The 22,744-nt window shown below is 36.1% G+C and overlaps 2 protein-coding genes and 1 long non-coding RNA gene across 6 annotated transcripts in view; 1 reads left to right on the top strand and 2 right to left on the bottom strand.

Moving 5' to 3' along the window:
* The window catches only part of slain2 (SLAIN motif family, member 2), a 28,952-nt gene extending 25,646 nt beyond the window's left edge, over window positions 1-3,306 (bottom strand). For 3 of the 4 annotated variants that reach the window (XM_067416919.1, XM_067416921.1, XM_067416922.1), the window contains exon 1: window positions 2,650-3,305. In XM_067416919.1, coding sequence (XP_067273020.1) covers window positions 2,650-3,077 — 428 coding nt within the window. In that variant the 5' untranslated portion in view covers window positions 3,078-3,305. Of the gene's footprint in view, window positions 1-2,649 lie in introns of all 4 variants that reach the window. The other variant, XM_067416918.1, reaches the window with a different exon arrangement.
* On the top strand, window positions 3,300-6,453 carry LOC137041011 (uncharacterized). The gene is made up of 3 exons (XR_010898015.1): window positions 3,300-3,429; window positions 4,364-4,562; window positions 5,735-6,453. It is a non-coding gene; the product is annotated as an uncharacterized lncRNA (long non-coding RNA).
* On the bottom strand, window positions 4,853-19,427 carry anapc4 (anaphase promoting complex subunit 4). The gene is made up of 29 exons (XM_067416917.1): window positions 19,261-19,427; window positions 18,910-19,026; window positions 16,686-16,791; window positions 15,500-15,632; window positions 15,344-15,418; window positions 15,181-15,207; window positions 15,002-15,046; window positions 14,844-14,928; window positions 14,565-14,672; window positions 13,601-13,684; window positions 13,431-13,517; window positions 13,152-13,216; window positions 11,723-11,765; window positions 11,544-11,620; window positions 11,355-11,455; window positions 10,727-10,778; window positions 10,578-10,633; window positions 10,287-10,333; window positions 9,920-9,976; window positions 9,782-9,838; window positions 9,609-9,702; window positions 9,385-9,482; window positions 8,083-8,144; window positions 7,866-7,904; window positions 7,587-7,688; window positions 6,756-6,842; window positions 6,491-6,655; window positions 5,653-5,776; window positions 4,853-5,330 (listed from the first exon to the last, which is right to left on the bottom strand). Exons 2-29 carry the CDS (start codon window positions 19,015-19,017, stop codon window positions 5,082-5,084), a joined length of 2,433 nt encoding a protein of 810 aa, XP_067273018.1. The 5' UTR covers window positions 19,018-19,026; window positions 19,261-19,427; the 3' UTR covers window positions 4,853-5,081.
* Window positions 19,428-22,744: the final 3,317 nt, after the last annotated feature.

Raw genomic sequence — 22,744 nt, 5'->3', positions numbered from 1 at the left:
CGGTTTGACAAATTCACTTTCTGTCCTACCCACTGCACTGGTAAACAGGTGTTAAGTTCACTGATCTGCTGGACTCCAGCTGTTGAAGGGATTTTTCAGCATTTTGCTGCCACAGCAAGATATCCGACTAAACAGGATCGAGTGTCCGGATTACAGCATTTTGAGTCTGTGTAAATTGACCTAAACCACAGAATCTCACAGACACTGATTAAAGCAAACACAAACAATAGATTACACACAGACGTCAATCCAAACAAGATCAAAAACTGATAAGATGAAGCAAAATAAGTCATTTCAAATAAAGGCTATTCTTCTTATTCTTTAAAAAAAAAACATTTTATAAAGCAGCACACCTGTTTTCAATAGTAATAAGAAATACTGAGCACCATATCAATGATATCTGAACGATCACATGACACTGAAGACTACAGTAATAGCCGCTGGTAGGAAAAAAAAAAAAAAAAAAAAACCTTTTTAACAGGAACAAATTACCTTTTAAAACACCCTTGGTAAATATGAGCAAAGGCGGCTGTGAAAATAAATCCGGATTGTTTATCCTTTTGATCTTTCATTTTAAAAAATATATTTCCAAACATTAATTGAAACTCAGATTATAAAATGTTTTTCTCCAATGCTGCCCTAGAAATTACCCCTATTAATTATTATGAGTAAAATATCTCTGAAGTATATTTCCATTCATATTTATGTTTTTTAGCACACCAGGTTGACCAGGAGCATGAAAATGTCCAGCCATGATTTCCTGTTCCACAGGAATATAAATATGAGGAAACACAAAGGCAAAAAAAAAAAGATTATAGTTGAGATTGTTGAGCTTCACAAAATAGAAAGTGTCAGGTAATAAAATAGCTAAATCATTGGAAATCCCCATTTCCACTATCAGGGCAATGAAGTTTAATTATTCTGAAGTTCTGAATCTGCCTGGAAGAGGACGAGTGTCTATATCGTCCTAATACACGAGAGGAGGAGAGTTTGAGTGGACAAAGACTCTCCAAGATCACAGCTGGAGAACTGCAGAGATCAGATGAGTCTCAGGGTCAGAAAGGCCCAAAAAAGGATTATCAAACTCACTCATCCAAAAACAAACTCCAGCATATTCAGTGTCAGACACGACTGGAGCTTCAGAAGGGACCTGGTTCTGTGGTCAGGTCAAACTAAAAAAAGAGCTTTCTGGCAGCAAACAGGTATAAAAAGTACCCCATTCCCACAGTTAAATATATCGCTGGATCTTCAAAATCAACACAAAAATGTGTGACTGAGCAAAAAATGAAGCTTCTGCCATGGCCGTCCCCATTCCTGACCTATAGAAAATGAGTGATGAGCTGAAGAGAAGAGCTGGAATCTGAAGGATCTGGAGAGATTCTGGATGAAGGAATGGGCTCTGATCTCCAAACTCACTGTAGAAGACTCAGAGCTGTGGGCTCGGGAGAAAGATGCTGCAATAATTGTGGCCAACATGTCGTGAACTAGAGAAAAAATTTATTTCATAATGAGATTTTCCCCCCACTTTCAACTGGTTTACTTTTACTTGTGAATTTCTTTGAATGAAGGATCAAAAGGATAAACAGTGCAGATTTATTTTGACAGCCACATTCTCTCATATTTGCCAAGGGTGCCAATGCTAGTGAGTGGACTGCATTCAAACACTTAAGTGATCCTTCTTTTTGACAGGTCACCCCAAAAGGTGACAACGACACACAGTGTTTACATTAAGCTGGCTCTCAACAGTATGAGTGGCTTTGGACTTTAAACACACACATATCAGCCTGACTGGACTGTTCGTCATTGCAGTTTGTTACATCACTCCAAGAGGAACTGCCTGTTATATTATATACATTATATCCTTCCACTTTTACTTGTTGTTTGGAATAGCAGATGGCCCACATGCTGATCCACAACATCACTCTGGACTGCTGTTTGTGTGTGTTTGCTTTAGCAGTCTGAAAGTCCTAAATAAATCATAACATTATGTTATAACTGTCAATTGTATGACCTGCATATAGAATATTATTGTTTTCTCGTGCGATTTTACATTTCTCAAAAGCACTATTACTTTTTAGCTTATTTCTTTAAAAAAATATTGTTTATGTTACATAATACACATGAGTAGCCTAATATATACAATGCAGAAAATCATATGTACATCTAACTAGAGCATATCTGAGGCCTTATCAGAAGGACATCTTTATGCAAATGCTTCATTTGTGTGTGTGTGATTCTAATGACATCATTGACGCATGGCTGTCATTAAGCAGATTTATAAAGCACAACTTGGTGCTAAAATAAACTGAAGGGCAAATGAAAAGGACTGAAGCAACTGCAAGACAGGCCGTGGTCCTAACTGAAAACATGCAGTCAGCAAACTGTTGCTCCTAAATTCTCAGGCATAAGACACTAATCATCAGATGACAGTCGTATTGCAGTCAAAGCATTGGATAAACTATCCCCAGCCCTTGAGCAAAGAGACAATGCATCAAGCGCATTCCTCCAAATGCGCGTCATTCTCTGTGGCGTCTGCACGCACATACACACACACAGAGAGAGCTGCGCGCACCTGTCAAACACATGAAGAGTGTGTGTGAGGTTATTCCTCTGATCGGGGTTAACACCTCATCCAAGCAGCTTACTCACCAGCTGTCCTCCTCCTCGTTCAGGCAATCCATGTCCTCCAAATCGAGGATCTCCACCTCGTCCAGCACTGAAGTTTCTCCGTCCTCAAGATAATCCAGCGAATCGTTGTCACTGTCATACCCCCCTCCGTAACTGCTGCCGTGATATGATCGCCTGGGGCTCAGTCGAGAGTTTTCCAAAACCCCACTGAAACCCCTCGATCCGCCGAACCCCACCCCAGTAAACCCGGCGAGCCCCGCCGCCGCTCCCGTGGAATCATACCCGGCGCTCACGGGTCTGGTGTTCCCCGAAAATCCGCCGGAAGAAGAGGAAGAGAGCACACTGGATCGGCTCCGAAGCTGTTCGTTCTGCTGTTCGAGTTTCTTCACTAAGTCTTGGAGCTTCCGCACCTCCAAATCCGCGTTTATGTTTGAGTTGATATCCTCCATATCAAAAGCAACGATATGTCCTCGCGGCTTGCGCCAGGTGTGTCCGTTAGGTTTGTTCAACTACCGCAAAAGTCAGCAAGTTCGCGAGCCTCTGTCGCAAGGACTTTAAAATGAGCACTGTCAACGCCGCGGCTCAAAAGTTACTAATCTTATCGTCGTCATCTTCTCCGGGCACTCATACACACTGTAAGCGCCGTCGCCATCTTTACTGTCCGCCAGTCGCTAACTGGGAAATCTTTGAGAAGCTATAGGTGAGACGTCATCACGTGTCTCAGCGGGGACGAGCACGTTTTGGGAGCGACCCTTCCCTGGAACCCGGCACGCGCACACTTTAACTCTGATAACCCTCTCGGTAAATGCACACTCGACTCCGTGTACTTTAGTGCTGTACTTAACTTATTATTGCGGGGCTTTTGTACTTTACCTGGGAACTACTGAAACAGTACTCTTACTCAATTACATTTCCTCTTTAAAATTGCACAAAGTATATTTTTGCATGCAAATGTATGGCTACATTGTAATAGCAACTGATAAGTGTAAACATTTTATTTGGACACAAATATTATCATGTTTACCCGGTGAAGGGATGTCTCATTATAAGTCAACAGTCTTTGGAACTAAAGACATTTTTAAAACTACTAAAATCATATTTTAATAATAAACTGTATTAAATCCAAGAAATAACCTCAACAACTGTTTGTTTTCTTTGAAGAACCAATAGTCCTGGGTATTTGAAGTGGCCTACTTTTAAAAGTGGGATTTCTAGATCATGTAAATTAATCATAACTACTCATAACTACTTATACAACTATTATTTTTAAATAAAAAAATACATTACAGGAATAAATACATATAAATAACTACAATAAAGAATTGTGTGTGTATGTGTATGTATGTATATATATATATATATATATATATATATATATATATATATATATATATATATATATATATATATATATATATATATATATATATAAATAAAAGGAATTATTTTAATTATTTATTTAAAAAATATTGTAGATACTTTTACCTTTGTTTAGGTTGAACAAAGCACCTGAAAAACGCAATAAAATATATGTTAAATAACTAAATCTTTGCATGTTGAAAGTTTGCATTTAAAATTTGCATGGGCTGTTTTTGACACATGCTGAAAATATGTGTTTCGATTTTTGTTCTATGATATGGTCTCACTTTTTAAATGAAATGTATTGATGCTTAATGGATAAGCCAGCCATTTACATCATAACCATCTCTGAAAGAAATCTTCTCATTGTTTTTAGGAAGAAAACTTTAATATTCCCTCACAGCCCATCAGTCTAACACAGAACGAATGGTGTCAGCCAGAAGGGCCGCTGGAGGCACCTCAGGATTTATCTTCTTGTACAGAGGGATAAATCTGGATTACAACCTTAAAATGTTCACGCCGTCCTACTCATGAGTCTTGGCCTCGACTGAACTCTTCAGTCATTTTAGTTCCAGGTGAGCAAGGCAGAAATGCTAAGAGATTGTTACTGTCCTTGAGCAGAGGTTTTCAATCTTAGCAGACCCAGGGGCCACCAATTTAGACTCCTATCTACATGACCTTACTCTAGTCATATTAGTAGGCAAATAGAGGAAGTGTTATGGAAGTAAGATGTTTTTATAAGTACAAGACGTAATAGAGAGATACTGTATTACACTATTGATTTGAAGCTTTTGATTACATATAGAAAGAACATACTATTTCACATTTACTACAAAATATGCATATTTTGCATACAAATATTTAAGTAGTTTAAGAGTGTGGGAAACTGACTGACATCCGCAGTGCTTTCATGGCATTGAGGGTAAATAATGCGTTTCTACAATACAGTACCTTTTGATTGATCCAAACCCAAGGTTTTTAACAGAAAATCCATTTATTTACAAATGAGAACGTGAAATATTTATCAGCTCATCTTTGTCACAAAATACTTTTTAAGTTGTGGAGAATGTGTTTGATCTCAAGGCAACAAGAGTTCAAAGTGTATCTGATCCCGCAGTGTCATCCAGAATGTCTCCTGACCCTTGACCTGTCCCCTGCGCATCCTCAGCCCCTGTCGCTCCTTCATCTCCACCTTCCCCAGCGTCACTCTGAGTAGTCATTGAGTCCTCAAGTCTGTCCTGGTCCGAGCTCATTTCCTGCACCTCATCAGCACGCTCTTCCTCCTCCTCTTCCTCCTCTGCGTCCATTTCAAACACACGTACGTGTCTCAGATTGGCACTGAGCTGATGAAAGAGAACAATTATATTATAAATTATTCACAAAAAATTAAATTATTGAAATTTAAAGGGTGTAGTAAGATTGTGGCCAAAACTGGTACTGCAATCACTATCCCCTCTCTCCCTCCCCCTGACTCGAGGTTGCCAGATCGGCTGCAGGAACGTTTGTAGATCTGCAGCTGTGGTAACTAGAGTAGATCTGGCAACCCAGATGCTGAAACACTATTTGTTGTATTTACTAACCTTTATACATCAGTTTTCACTTCTCTCTTCCATTAGTCGGATAAGTTTTCAGTATAAACAGTTTTCCTAAATTGTAGGGTCTTACCACGCAGGCCACTTTGCGGATCCCGTTAACTGCCACAAACTGAGCCTTGATGTTGTCCATCTCTCTGCTCTGGTTCCCCCAGGCCAGAACCTGTACTGGGATCCCTTCAGTCTGCTGCTCCAGCCTAAAACACCACAACAAAGACGACACATCAAAAGAGTGCTAAATCAGGACATTCAATACAGGTGAGACAAGCTAAGCCTAACTGTATTACAATCACCATAACTGAACTCCAGCTCTGGAGGCTTCCTCAATCCTCATCAAACATTGAAGAACTAGTTATTCAACCTGAACCTCCATCACAAGGACAACTTGAGCAGGAGTTTCTCAGTGATACGCTAACCATTTTGGGGTTCATTATGAGATGTTGCAGCTGTAATTCCTCACCATCAGCATTATCAAGAGCGTGTCCATCAACAAACCTGTGTGTGTATTTATATTGCCGTGCACGTGTGGGAACTGTATCATTAACAGTGCATATGTTAGACCAGCACTAACGTGAATGACTGATGCAACATTAAAGTTTAAAAAACAAATCTTGCTCCATCCTCTCATTACAATAGTGAGAACAACAGACAATCGGCATTCACAGACACCATTTTAGGTAATAGTGGCCCTCAGCTGATGAGCAGAAGTATTTCAGTAAGACAGTAATAACGTGAGTTAGCCGGAAACGTACAAAATATAAAACTTTTATTGTGCACTTTCGACTTTACAACTTTGCAGAACACTTACATTCACACTGCATAAAAGAGAATATTTGAAAAAACATAACTGGGCACTTTAAGAAAGAATAAAATAAAAAATGGATTGGTGGAAATCAACAAGTGTGCTATACCTGAGCCTAAGGTCCCAGGTGAACTCTTCATCCCAGCTCATAGCAGAGTTTAGAGGAAGCTGAGCAATGATGCGCATCTTATTCTCGTCATCTTCCACACTTCGCAATACCACTGTCAGTGTCTCGTCATCATAAAAGCGGGCATCAAGGCAACTGTACGAGCCACTAATAAACACAATTTTATTCAGTCATTCACATTTCACACATACAAAGAATCAATAAAGGCAATATTTTCATAATATGGTATTTCCACAGACGAACTCACCTAGAAGTCGGTGCAGGCGTTTCATCATCTATACTAGAATTGAGAGGAGTGCTGAGGTTCAGGGCCACCAGACCATTAGGGACAGACCTTATTCACACACACACACACACACACACACACACACACACACACACACACACACACACACACACACACACACACACATTGATGCTATTCGATTCTTTTTTCAAAAGATTCTAGATCGATTCATGACAATTATAATTGGAATTTTAAAACGACTGATTCACTGAATGATTTCTTTTTTAGATACTATATACACTACTGTTCAAGTTTGAGGTCAGTAAGATGTTTTTTAAATACTTTTGAAAGAAGTCTCTTATGCTCATTAAAGCTGTATTTATTTGTAACAGTAAAAACAATAATATTGTGAAATATTACAATTGTAAATAACTCTTTTATAGTTTGATATATTTTAAAATGTAATTTATTCCTGTGATGGAAAGGGTGAATTTTCAGCATAATTTCTCCAGTCTTCAGCGTCACATGATCCTTCAGAAATCATTATAATCTGATGATTTGATGCTCAAGAAACGTTTCTTATTAGCATCAATGTTGAAAACAGTTGTGCTGCTTAATATTTTTGTGAAAATTGTGATACACTTCAAAAGAAAAGCATTTATTTGAAATATACATTTTTTGTAACATTATACATTTATCTGCGGTCTCTTTCTATCAATTATATGCATCCTTAATGACTTTTTAAATTTTTAAACTTTTAATTTTTTTATTACTGACCCCAATCTTTTAACTGGTAATGAACATATTTTCTTTGTGGTCAAAAACAGAGAATATAACAAGAGGTGTGTGTACCTGTTAGGGTCTGTTGCTCTCCTCAGAATATAGATTTTAGAGGGTGAGATCTCTGGCATGCAGAAGACTACACAATGCATACCAGCCTTCTTATCATTCCACCTGTGTTAAAACACACTCTTATACTCATCATCATCATCATCATCATCATCATGTTTAGAAAAAGCTTTGACTGCAGAGTGCAGACTGTAATTGCTTTATGAACCCTACAATATTGACAGACACTGTAACCTCAGAATTTGCCATTATAAATTACAGGGATACAAGAAGTCCACTTACAGTGAAGGCAGCTCAAACAGCCTTGGTGTGTTTTCTGAGCTATCAAAAAAGAAATCATCATCATTCCAACAGCAAAACAAATTTTGCAATCAAAATCAAACAATGTGTTACTTCCTGTCAAATCATTAGCAGTTTTTAAACCACAAGAGCAGGTTCACAATTCGCTATTAAACAATTTAAGTATTTAATTTTTGTCTGAATCCAGACCATGGATTACCTCTCAGGAACAGTGTACAAGCGTAAACACACAGCTTGTTTTACTGAATGCCCGATGACCTCCTGAAAAACACACACAGACATATAATTGACCATACCATATCTTTTAATTTAATGTTTATATTTTAATGCAGTTATCACACTTATCTAATTTATCAAAAAAAAGAGTTATATTGATTACAATAAAGACAAAGCTAATAGGAACGTTGGAATAAGAAACACAACACATGCAACATTTTTCCAGCACTTAAAATTTTGATAGCCAAAAACATTATTTGTTCATCCTTCTGAGATTGTCCGTATTTGTAAAACCGAATGTTTCAAGATGTAGGAAATACAGCATTCAATAGAAAACACTTTTATTTAAAAATAAAAAAGACATGAATTACCACTATAACCAGGAAATGGCAACATATGAGAATTTATTGGCTCATATTAGCCATTTCCAGTAATATGTATTCCACATATTTCGATTTTTAATAAATAATAAACATTATAAAATCACTAGGTTTAAAAATAAATTGTCACGGTGAAGTATGACGTACTCACAAAGTCAGCGCAGCCCAAGCACAATAAATCTTTAATTTACAGTGTGGTGACTTTTTTTTCCACATGAAAGTGTGAAAACTGATGATCGAATTGAATTTTACTGAGGAGGAACACGTCTTTTTTTTTGTTTTACATTTGAATGATTAAATGAATGCTTGTCCTGACTATATTCTGATTATAATTAAGTATTACACTATTGATGCTTTTAAAACTACCTCAGGACATTGATGATACCGACACACCAACAAGTGACATTTCACCAAATGTTTTTCAGCTGGCTTATATCATCGCGGAGGTTCTTAAGAACATTCCGTACATATGGTCAATTAGGAGTCAGACGCATTAGGGAAATAATGGTCAGCAGGAAGAGTGAAACAACCCAGTTAATGTAGTTAATGCCTCTGTTATATATGTGCTGGAGACCGTTAATGGATGGAGCTTGTGTGTGAGAAGGAAAGTTACAGCATCCTCTGGAAAAGAGAAGAGGATGGGATGTACGTCCATTTTGTGAAAGATAATTATTTTTTGAGGGGAGGTAATAATATGTCAAGAATCTTTCTTGTTTATAAATATAATAAGCCATCATATTATAGCTTGTGTTTTATTGTTATTCTGGTTGGCTGAAACTCATAAACACTGACTCAAAAAATCTCAGCCCATAATAAAGAGCTGTGTGTGTGTGTGTGTGTGTGTGTGTGTGTGTGTGTGTGTGTGTGTGTGTGTGTGTGTGTGTGTGTCTGTGTTAGAGACTCACGGCTGGTTTCTGTAAGCAAAAATCAATGAAACCCTCCATCATTCTTTTGACAAAGTGCAAAGACTTCTGTGGGTAAGTGGGGAAGAGCAGCGGACTGTCTGTAACACAAAAAGTATCAAACATTCAAGTAAATAATTACATTTCTTATTCTATTTTACTCCCCCCCCCCAAAAAAAAGTTCACATTAGCAGTCTTGTGGTCTAATAAAGATGTAGTGATTTAACCTTTTAAATGAGTGCTCTGCTTTACAAATGTCACCCACTGGTTGCCATCCATGTTGGGTGGAGATACCAAGTCTTCATCTTCATCCTTCAAGTACTGTAAAACAACAACAGACCACACATGTTATAAAATGAGAAAAAATAATTCCCTTCTGACCGTGTAAGAGGGTCCTTACCTGTCCGACACGCTCAACGTTGAAATACTTCCCTTTCCGATCAAACAGCTCCTCATTCTAAAATGTGGAACAGAAAATGAGGTGAGCTTTCACCAAATGTTTGTGTAGTGTTAAAATTATGTTTCTTCACTCACTCACAGCACTGAAATGCTCAGACAGGAAGTCAGCCACAAAAGCCAGATCCTTCTGAGTCATCTGAAACACACAATCATTAATAACAATTACATTTATAACAGAAATATAATAAAATAAATAAATAATCATACAAACAAATATAAAAAGATTAATCACGCCCAAAATTAAATTATTTTATTTTTAAATTATTTAAATTATTTTTTTTATAATTATTTATATTTTAATATTATTTAAATATATAATACAAATTATATACATATACAGGTCCTTCTAAAAAAATGTGCATATTGTGATAAAGTTAATTATTTTCCATAATGTAATGATAAAAATGTAACTTATATAATGATTTTTAAATTATTTGAGATCTCACCTTGTTAAGCTCAGGAGGAACGTGATCGTCTGACATTCGAAGCATTGCTGTGAAAAGCAAAAGCTGTTAAAATACCGTTCAAAAAGACTATGGCTCTGTTCCAAAATCTAGCGCTCTGCCTAATGAGGCATCATTTTAAAGCATTATGAATGCACTTCTGATAAACAGGCTGATACAAGTTCATAAAGCCTTCACATGCCATAACGCAGCGCTACAAGCTCAGTGAAAACAAATCCAGCACACTAAGTATTGAAACTAAAGTTAAAGCTCACAAAAAAAAATGCAGCTTACCAACATACAGCCATCTGAAAAATGCTTTGAAGTTCTTCATACTCTTATCAATGACTCTGGAATCAAGACAAGCAGTTAAGAGAAGTTTAATAAAGACATGTACAGTACAGATATCCAGGATGAAGAGGACAGAATAAGACTAAACTTACTGTAAAAGTTCACTGGCCTTCAGGGTAAACGAGCCCACAGCTACGATAGCATCTAAACCATCAACAAAAGGGCATGTATAAACATTTATTTCTACTTGCTTTTTTTTGTTACAAAAAAGACATAATTATCATTTGTAGAAGATTATATTTAAGTACCACGACTTATGTCTATAACAGTGTTATTATTGTTAACTACAACAATTTTTTTAACGATTAGCCTTGCTGGAAATAAAACAAGTTAAAAGTACTAAAATTACTACACTTAAAAGAAAATAAATAAAAATTAAATAGAAAATTTAAATAAAGATGATACAAAATTAAAAAAGAAAATTACTAAAGCAAACTCACATTAAAACAAAAACTGAAAATATTTTTAAATACATATAGATCTGGTTTCACAGACGGGGCTTAGATTAAGGCAAGATTAGGTAATTTAAGAAACTTTTATAAAAGTGCCTTAGAAAAAAAACATTACTGGTGTGCATCTTGAGACAAAACTATGGTAGGGACATAAGATATGTCAGTGCAAAATGCTTTCAGTTAAACAGCTCCAACATGCATTTTAGTCTGGGACTAATTTAAGCCTCATCTTTGAAACTGGAGAATAATAGTAAAATGAGGTCTATACCTTCAATGGCTGCAGGATCCAGGCCGAGAGGTTGAAACTTCTGCTTCCAGAGCGCCATTCCTTTGAGCTCGCTCAGATGATACAGCAGCGCCTCAGAGCCACTGTGTGCACAGCAAACACTCAATGCACAGGCCGCTGCGTAACACTTCCTTTCTTGTGCTGGTTAAAGCCCTAGTGAATGATACGTACCTCTGCAAGTGACTGATAGCAAGTTTCTGGATGCTGGAATATGAAGAATCAATGGACTGACCCAACATCTTTAGGCCCTGGGCGGTAAACAAACAAAAAACGCATACAGTTGATCATAATTAGGCAACTAATGGCAGTAGGATAACTAATGCAGTGAAGTGAGTGAACCTTAGATTTACCTTGACAGTGAGTTGATTCATGAGAAGAGCCTGAAGTTCAGGGCTGAAAGAGAAACAGGAAATTTGATTTATGTAGTTCTACAAGAGCAATCATTTGTCATCTGGATTGGTTATGAACACTCAAAAATATAATGACAACACATTATCAGGAATGCTAAAAATTTACCATCCCAGGCTGAGATTAACAAGACCAGACATATGCACAGCCGTTTTCTTGTTCATCCACACCTTAAAGGGTTAGTTCACCCAAAAATGCTGTCATTAATTCCTCACCCTCATGTTGTTCTAAACCCATAAGACTTTCATTCATCTTTGGAACACAGATTAAGATTTTTTAATGAAATCCGAGAGCTTTCTGATCTCTCCATATTTAATGAAAGAATTTTCTTTTTTGGGTGAACTATCCCTTTAACATTCCCAAAACATCTCATGCCTGGATACTTGTTACTATTCCTATTATATCCTATAGTGGACATGTCGATTTTCCTATTCTGAATGTAGTTTATATGGTGCATATGGTGTAGTTTATACATATATGGTGCCCCCTGTTGGCCATTTAGAGTAAACACATGCATGAGTAGATTTAAGATTTAATCCTGCATGCTTTCAAATATGAATTATATTTAATATAAAAAATGCGAAATATATTATATTAGTGCTGCCAAATTGAGTAATCGCATCTAAAATAAAAATTTGTGTTAACATAATATGTGTGTGTACTGTGTATAATTATTATGTATATATTTAATAATACAAATTATATTTATATATAATATAAATTATATACAGTATATACATGCAAATATTTCTTCAATATACATGCACATGAATGAGTGTGTCTTTATATACACATAGTAATTATACACAGTACACACACAAACTGTAACATGCAAAATTCTTTGTGTTAATCTGTTTGACAGCACTAAAATGTTATTACATGTTATATAGTGCTATTATGTTAGGATAGGTTAATACATTTATATAGAATGCTTTGATTTTTATATTTTATATAAATATTATAATATAATTTTACAAGCTTTACTCAATGGGAGATAATTATGCAAACAGAATGATGAAACTTAATTTTAAGTTTTTGTTTTAATTTTGATTATCTTCATATACATTTCTATATAATTTTAATTTCATTTTGTTTAATAATTTTTTTTAGTTTTAGTAATTTTAGTACTTTTAAACTAGATTTTTTCCAGTAAAGCAACATTTCAATTTTTTTGTATAAAGTTTTATCTGAAATGTAAATTTCAGCTTTACTTTAATTAACAACAATAATAACACCTTTATAGACAACTTGTGATACTTAAATAAAATCTTATTTTAATTTGCCACCACTATAACCACAGTGATATGAGAACAATATGTGCTGTTGATAAAACTGGTGTGATTAATACTTTCATTTATGAATTGTGTGTACCTTGCATGACCCCATAACAGTAGCTCCAGAAACTCATCCTGAACCTGAGTGCTTGTGTTCTTTTCCTGTAAAAACAAAACAAAAAAAACATGAACAATGAAACCATGTATTGTGTGTGTATATGTATATATATATATATATATATATATATATATATATATATATATATATATATATATATATATACTATTTATTTATTTAAGGATGAAACATTTAAATTAATCGTGTATTAGATATTTTATATTGTTTGTGACTGGCTGCCATGTGATGGGCTCTAACCTGGACAAACTTAGTCAGGCGAAGGTCCATCTGCATAAGAATGTCCTCCCATGCTTCACACATACAGGTGAGCGAGACACGCAAATACTAAACGACAGAGAGAGAATGAATAAAGATAGAGTTACAATATAACAAGTGCTTCTGAGTAAGACGCCCATGAAGACACTCACCTGTAGCAGTGTGGAAATGTGAGTAAACTTGCGTGCCATCTTGGTTAACTCCGGCAGACAGGAAGACAGCAGCCCAGTGTCCAGCTGCAACACAGTCAATCCACTGATATCACTCTCATATTTTTCCTTCAAAGTAACCTGACAGCTGTCATTCAGCTGCGACTCATCCTGTTTGCAACTTTGTTTACTTGCAATCTGACTACTGCCTCATCAACCTTCAATAAAGAACAGTTACATACACATATAAAGTATTTATATAATTACAAAGAGGCTATTTGCTGGAGTTCAAGTGGTGTTGTTAAAACGTATAGACACACACACACACACACACACACACACACACACACACACACACACACACACACACACACACACACACACACACACACACACACACACACACACACACACACACACACACACACACACACACACACACACACACACACACACACACACATGACTTAGTTAGAACATTCTTTGATATAATGCAATACTTAGCCCTTACCCTAACCTTAACCATCACAGCTATGGGCCAGATTTAATAACAGCCTGCGCCAGCGCAAACCCTCTTCTGGCATTAAAAAACTACTGTCAGGATTTAATAAAGACACGCAGTGATAAATGAGTGCTTTTGTTTTTGCAGCTGATCTTATTGTATATACATTTGTAGGAGTTTCCCTTTCAGACCTTAAATTTATGAGGAGAGTATTTAAATCAATCACACAAGGTAATTTACTACGGTTTGCGGTTATCAATTTACTGGTATTTATTTTGCGGCATTATTTACTGCCCAATAAAAGCACGTCTTAAACCAAACGCTAACTGGTAGATGCTATAAAAACGGGGTTGTGACGTTATGATTGACAGCTGAGTGACGTAGTCACTAAGGCACTAATGGACATCTTTGGGGAACTCCAGGAGATTTTGCATGTTTGCATGATTTTGCATGTTCAGTCTTTACCTGAATGTAATGTATCTCAGGCTTGTCTTCTGCAGATCTCTTCTCTGTAATAACAGAGAGGGACTTGAGGTCACTAGACAGTCCAAGACTGCGGCACGTCCCTGAGATCTGAAACGGACATAAAATAATGTAACACAAATACACAAGGTTACTTAGCTTTCTAAATGCATTCAATATGGTTTTTATGTAAGGATGATTTATGAATAAATGTGTGCCAAAATATACTAGGTACTATGTGTGAGGTCAAAATAAACGCAGGTTTAAGGTTTTATATCTTACTCCACTCAGCGTGGCGATCTTATACAGGCCGTACGCATACAGCTCGACAAATCCAGATGGTCCTCCCACCACCAAGATATTAAGTCTGCAAATAAACATCACAATACATCAGAAAGTCTCAAGCTTTACCATTCAGGTTAAAATCATACAACACTGACCTCACTTCCCCTAAAAGGTTTGTGACTTCATCTGATTTCTCTTCACTGCAAGAGACAAAATAACACATAAGAACAAAAAAGAGTGGACGCACATTAGCACATGCGGATTACCAATTAAAAAGAGTATGACAAAGAAAAAACAAATAATCACATATTAAGCACATAAAATGTCCTCTTACCTAAATATCTTTGATGTGGTGCTGTAGCTGAACAAAAACACGCCACAAAAGAAAAAAATGGCCATAAAACAATTAAAAAATATAAAAACAAAGGAGTGACCCAAGCACTTCTCATTAAGCCCAAACCAAAGCTTTCCTTAATGTGTGGAGCTCTGAATCTCACCTCTTAGGTAAAGTGGGTAACTTTGGAAGAAAACGACTGGACTCATCTTCAGACTCGCTGAATGAGGACAATGTGCTAGAGAATAAAAGCAAACGGATTGAACCAAACAATCAATAGAGAAAGAAAATGGATCCTCTCTATGTAAAAAACCCACACCTGCTGTCATCCTGCACCTCCATCCAGTGCATGCAGGACGCTGGATAATCCACAGGGAACAAGTGGAGGATTTCTGCCTTCTCTGCATCACACAGAACCACCTGCTTTGTGTCTCCCACACTGAATGCCAGAACTGCAGACAACAATGATGTGTTACTAATCATATAACATGACAATGGTAACAATATATATACTTCAAAATGTGACTGGCATGTCTTTTTTATTTATTTTTTCTGCTATGTACTGCACATAATAGGACATTAAATATTGCTTTAAAGTTCGAGTTTATTTGTCCAATTGGCAATGAAATAGCAGAAGCACTTTTTTGACAGTGAATTGTGTTGTTCTGAAAGCCCACCATAAAAGGTTAGATATAAATAATTTATGTAAAAAATATTAGTTAAAAGAGCAATAATAACAAGACTGTACTTGTCTTATAATGTTGTATGTGGATTTAATAGAAAAATAAATGTGTGTAGGTGTGTGTGTGTATATATATATATATATATATATATATATATATATATATATATATATATATATATATATATATATATATATATATATATATATATATATATACACACACACACACACACACCTACACACATTTATTTTACTATTTTGTTCATGAATACAACGTTCATATCAATTATTCATCTTAATGACACTTTTTTTTATATGGCTACATAGTATTTTATATATATACACATATACAAATACACACACACACACACACACATTTATATATATAGTGTGTGTATATATATATATATATATATATATATATATATATATACACACACTATATATATATAAATGTGTGTGTGTGTGTGTGTGTGTGTGTATTTGTATATGTGTATATATATAAAATACTATGTAGCCATATAAAGAAAAAATGTCATTAAGATAAATAATTGATATGAACGTTGTATTCATGAACAAAATAGTAAAAGTAAATTACACTTCATAAGGTTTCAAAAACTGAAAGTAATATGTCCCAGTGTTATTTTAATATCATATCTTACAGTTTTTAATTTGTTTTTGTCCAAATAGTTATTTTAATAAATCTTTTTTTTTGATATATATATATATATATAATTTTATTTTATTTTAGTAAATGTTTATTGTATTCAAAGGGACAAATATGAGTTGAATAAAAAAGTGAAATATTATTTGAGTTTACTTTTCCCATCAGGTCTCCAGGCCAGTGATGTGATCTCTTTTCCTGTGTTCTCATTGGGCGGTAAACTCCAAACCCGCTGAAAGTTGGACAGCCGATGCAAGAGAAGCTGTAATGACAGAACAGTTGCTAAACACTTTATTTTACAGTGTCATTGTTACATATGCCACATGTACTTACCATAGTAATGACATGCAACTAACCCTAAACCAAACTCTAATCCTATCCTAACCCTATAGTAAGTACATGTTGTTTATTAATATTACTCAGTACGTAAGTATACGCTGTAACAACAACACCTTAAAATAAACTGTAACCGAATAGTGCAATAGTCTAATGCAGGGGTTTTCAAACTTTATGATGCCAAGGACCCCCAAATATGATGAACCTTTTATGAGGGACCCCTTCCTTAAATCCATCAGTATATTTTTTAATGAATGAAAAAAAAACATTAAAACTGTTACATAAATAGTGAGTGTGACATAATAAATACAACACATTCTTAATTTTGGATGTATAAACCTAAAGAAAAAATGTCATAATCATAAAAAAAACATAATCAATACGCTGATTCATGACTGTTTGAATCTTTATTTGAGGTTTGAAAACAAACGCGGAAGAGAAGTTGAATTATTTTTGGACCAAAATGTATTTTCGATGCTTCAAGAGATTCTAACTAACTAACTGATGCCACATATGGACTACTTTGATGATGTTTTTATTCCCTTTCTGGACACGGACAGTATAGTCGGCATACACTTGGATATGCTCTCAGACTGAATATAAAATATCTTAAACTGTGTGTGAAGATGAACGGAGGTTTTACGGGTGTGGAAAGACATTAGGGTGAGTCATTAATGACATCAATTTCATTTTTTGGGTGAATAAACCCCTTAAGGTATACTTTCTTAAGTGTGACGTTAGCAGGTGCTGTCCGAGGTGGTGGTGCTGATTTGGTTTATCAATGGCTGAAAAGTCGATTATTCATCTATGCAGGGGCTGTTTAACTGCGTTATGTGAGAAACCGGTGTTCTTTATAATAGTAGCACTTCAGAAATAGTTGAAACTGCATTTATCAGGACTTGTGAGATATTACAAATATAATACAAATTGCAAACTAAATTCAACCATGGATATTTTATATGATTTTGAAATGATTGTGCAAACCCACAACCTCTCATGCCCAAACGTATAATGAGTCAACCTTCCACACTAACTGGCATGTATAGGCCTATGCCATTTATATTATCATAATATAATTTACTCACAAGGTTGGTGTAAATCACTAATTTCTGTTATTGGATGACCTACTCAATAAAGACGCACCACGCAAAACATAATCACCAGCTACTATAGCAGAGAAAAGAGAAAGAGTGAATTTGTCTTTTCGGGTTTGTCTTGAATAGCAGCTTTTGACATGGTAGCCAGGGGACTAAAGTTTTCATGTATGAAATGGTGCACATACACTAAATGGCTTCGTGGACGGCGCCATCTTTGATTTAGCACAACTATTCGCTGTCTCGCTGCCATTGTTTGAACAAACTCCCCACCACAATCATTCCCTTTAAATAGGCTCCTAAGTCTTTCCTGTCTAATGGTTTGCCAGCTGATGTACCTTTGGAGAATATAATTAAAAGCTAACAACCATTCATTTAATGTAAATTTTAATCCTTGCATTAAAAATAAAATAAAAAATTCAACTAGCCTAATTGAACACTGGATGTATATTACGACTTCAGAATTATATTTGTATAGACCAGTGGTTCTCAAACCTGTCCTGGAGCACCACCAGCCCTGCACATTTTGTATGTCTCCCGCATCTAACACACCCGATTCAACTCATGAGCTCATTAGTAGAGACTGCAAGATCTGAAATGGGTGTCAGATATAGAAAATGTGCAGGGCTGGTGGTCCTCCAGGACAGGTTTAAGAACCACTGGTATAGACTCTGACATATAAAGAAGCTTTTTGCACAGTGGTGGTCACTATGGAATAAACAGTCAATAGTGATAAGTTATAGCTAAGAGTGTTCCAGACCAACCTTACGAAAGTATGACTTACTGAAAGTATTCTTCACTAAGATCGTTTTGGGAAATACATATTATCGTTAAGGTAACGTTACACCTAAGGAAGGTATAACTTAAAAATGACGTAGTGTTAAAAAAGTGTCGGGAAATCCAGCCATGAACAGTATGGTTTCACTGTGTATGTCCATAAAATATCCAACCTCTCCTGAAGTGTTAGCCACGGCTATAAGATCCCTCTTAGGAGACCAGGCCATGAATAGAATGGGATTTGGGAGCTGTTTCTCCCCGACCTGGTGAAAAGCAGGCATTGTTGAACCCTGCGGAAGGAAAGAGGTCTATTAGTACAGACAACATCAATACTACTGATGCCTCAGTCTTACAGAGAGCTGCTGTCATCTGCTGCTAGACAGTAGTTATGATAAACGCAGATTATTCTAAAGTAAACTGAAACTTTTCATGCACTTCTGCCCGTTATGACAGTTCACAAGAGCGACTGCTATTCCTCTGATGCTCCACAACATTAGCTTGATTGTAAGACTTCATGCACTTACTAGATAAACGACAACTAACTCCGTAATCCAGCTCTTCTTATGGATTCCTTTCAAACGTACAGATAAACGATAGAGATATGTTACATTATTATAGTCTTATTTGTACAGGAACAATATTCATTTGCATACATCTCCTGATAGAGTATGGCTGTGCAACCAATGAAACGTGCTCCTTACCCGCCAATGAAATGATGACTACGGATATACCAATGGGCCATAATACGTTTTGAAAACGCGAAACGACTTTACTAGAGTGAATATCATGGTGAATATTACAAAACCTGTCAACTAGGCCTACTTGTTCAGTTAAATTTAACCGTAAAATACATATATAGATTTCGCATATATTTAGATTTTCAGCTGTCATAACATATTTCATATTAAGCAAGCTCTTAACTGATAATGTTTTTCTCTCTATCCGATAAACAATATATTTATTACTCTACACTGTTTATCGAGAAAAAACATAGTTACTTATTGACAGCATTGCTGAAACAGGGTGCTCTCCAATTCCCATCATTCTTCTGATTGTACTGATGGAGATAGCTACATTATGAAAGTTGTGCTCACGATGAAAAGGGGTAACAATAGGGTTGTTTTAATATTCTGTTATTTTGAAGAGATTGGTTTATTTCTTTTTTATAATGTATGAAGTTTTTGACACCATTGTGATAAACTTGCTTTAGGGAAATGTATAGGCCTAATTGGTAGGCCTATAGCCTATTGCACGTCATCTCAGATTGTTTACAGTACTTTCAAGTTGTCTGAGCTTATTGCACACAAATGTCGAGGGAGCATTTCTTAATATGGTTGAATTTACGCATCTTAAGAGAGTACCAAAAGCAAGTTTTTTTTAATTTATTTTTTTATTTTTTTATTTTTAACCAATCTTACTGGAAACGAAGTCTTGTCAGCAAAGTCATGGCTGACAGTGAAAGTGCCATTAAAGATGAAATCATTTCTGGATTTACTACAGTTTACCAGGTAAGTGTCCTCAAATCTGATATGTAGCCTATAGTTTGTTAAGATACAATATGTAGCATCTAGTGTTAAAGGCACAATATGTAAGATTTGTTGAGTAAAATATCCAAATAACCAATAGAACAAGAACAATGTTATATATTTTGTTGACTTGTTTACTTACATTATCCCAAATGTTTCCAAGAGTGTTTAAATCCAGAGAAATAAGCTATTTTAACCAGGACACAAACTATGTGTCACCTATCAATGACATCATACGTAACCCTAACTTTCCGGTTTATTAGACAGGAGAGCAACCGTTTGCATACATTCATTGACATAAAAGTAAATCATTGTTATACAGCTCAACACAGTTAATCTTATTGTTTAAATCTGGCATTGATTCACTGCATGTACCTTGTTTTACCATGCCTAATATTGCTCTCTTACTGCAGGGTGCGAACTACGGGGGAGCTAGGGGGAGCTCGGCTCCCCTAAATAAGACATGGGCTCCCCTGAAAACATGATTTGTGAAATTTTGGGGGGGTCTCAAAAAATATTGACACTGTGTTATTTTGAGGTGCAATTTCAGTTTTGTGTAATGTAATCATCGTGGATTATTATATGCAAAATTGCTAAAATATATAATTAATTCATGCATGACGGCGAGTTAAATCTAATTCACTTCAATAAAGATAACTATACATGCTGTTCTTGTCATGACCATCAAGGTGTGGTGGCGCCGCGGTGCAAATTCCACTCATGTTAGTTTTTTCTACGAATCTTTGCGTTGACATGTACTGAACTGGTACATGTCAATGCAAAGATTCGTAGAAAAAAACAAACAAACGAATATCCACTTCTTGATCTTGGATTTCTGGACGAACAGCAAAGGAAGCTGACCCCAGGCCTCTGTGGTCGAGTCTGTGTTAAGGCATGTTATTCTCAATTATGTGTTGTGGCTGGGTTGATATAGGTATGTGTGACTATCGATGTCCTAAGCCTAGTTGAACGGAGGAATTATGGTATTCTTCTGTAGCCTGACGAGTAACTTTAACCGTTGTTCATGTGAACTCAAAGACAGCCGGATGCTTTGTTTATAGACGATTTGTGGGTGTTTTTTTGACCTATCAATTTGTGTTTTTTTTCCCTTTATTAAAATCAAAGATGTTCTTCAATGATTGTATTTTAAGAGCAGGGACACGTTGTTTGCATTTTGTTTTGTGATTTCACCGAGAAAAAAAAAAAAAAGTGGGCTCCCCCAAAGGTCACGGTATAGTTCGAACACTGGCAGAGTGCCACAAGTGTCTCATAGTAGCTGCCAAATGAACGCACACAGTAACATTATAACATAACATTCAACACACTCAACTCAAATGTATGATAAAACAGCGCTGCGTTCCCCCACATATGCATGAGCAGAAGAAGTGGAAGCGCTCGTCTGCAGCAGAATAAAAGCTCCTCTGCTCTCGAGCTGTGTGTCGCGCACGTCTCATTAGCAATTGCTCCAGCGTCTCGTTCAGCCCCACCCTGCTTCATACTACAGTAACGCTAATAAATCTTTAATACATTGATTAGCTCATCCATGAATATGATTTCTGCCCGAGTCCTGTCGGATTCTTTTTTCACGGCCGAATAGGTGAAGACAACAACTCCCATTATTTTAGAAAAGATTATTTTTTTCCAGGTGAAATCATTCCTTGATGAACATGATATTTTAGAGTTATTTCAGTCAGGGTTTAAGAGCCTTCACAGTACCGAGTCGGCACTGTTGAGGGTTTTTAATGACATTTTTATTGCGGCAGACACTGGCCACTGTGTCGTTTTGGTACTGTTGGACCTGTCAGCTGCCTTTGACACAGTGGACCATGGTATTCTTCTCTCTCGCTTAGAAAACTGGGTGAACATCCGAGGTTTAGCCTTACAGTGGTTCAGATCATTTTTAGCCAACAGAATTTTGTGTGTCAATATTGGTGACTGTGTCCTCTTCGGCTCCTTTCACATGTGGGGTTCCTCAGGGGTCAATCCTGGGGCCTCTTCTTTTTTCTTTATATGCTGCCGCTTGGGTCAATTCTTCGTAATGGCATTTCATTCCATTTATACGCTGACGACAGTCAAATTTACGTCCCTTTGCACTGTGAAAATGCCTTTTGTGCTCATCAACTATTAGAGTGCATTGATGACATTAAAAATTGGATGTCCTTGAACTTTTTGCATTTTAATGCAAAGAAAACTGAAGTCGCGATAGTTGGGCCAAGTGACAATTGTAAAATTTTGCCGGTGGACCTTGGTTATTTGACAGCATCCTTAAAACCTATAGTTACGAATCTAGGAGTTAAAATGGATCACGATTTAAATATGGACACACAAATTAAAGCAGTCAAATCCAGCTTCTTTCAGTTGAGGCAGTTAGCTAAGGTAAAGTCTGTCCTTCCAAACAAAATTTTGAGATAGTGATTCATGCCTTTGTTACGTCACGACTGGATTACTGTAATGCACTTCATGCAGGGATTAGTCAGTCTTT

The sequence above is a fragment of the Pseudorasbora parva genome, chromosome 15 (genome assembly GCF_024679245.1).
Source record: "Pseudorasbora parva isolate DD20220531a chromosome 15, ASM2467924v1, whole genome shotgun sequence".
NCBI lineage: Eukaryota > Metazoa > Chordata > Actinopteri > Cypriniformes > Gobionidae > Pseudorasbora > Pseudorasbora parva.
This window is presented reverse-complemented; position numbering and strand designations above follow the sequence as displayed.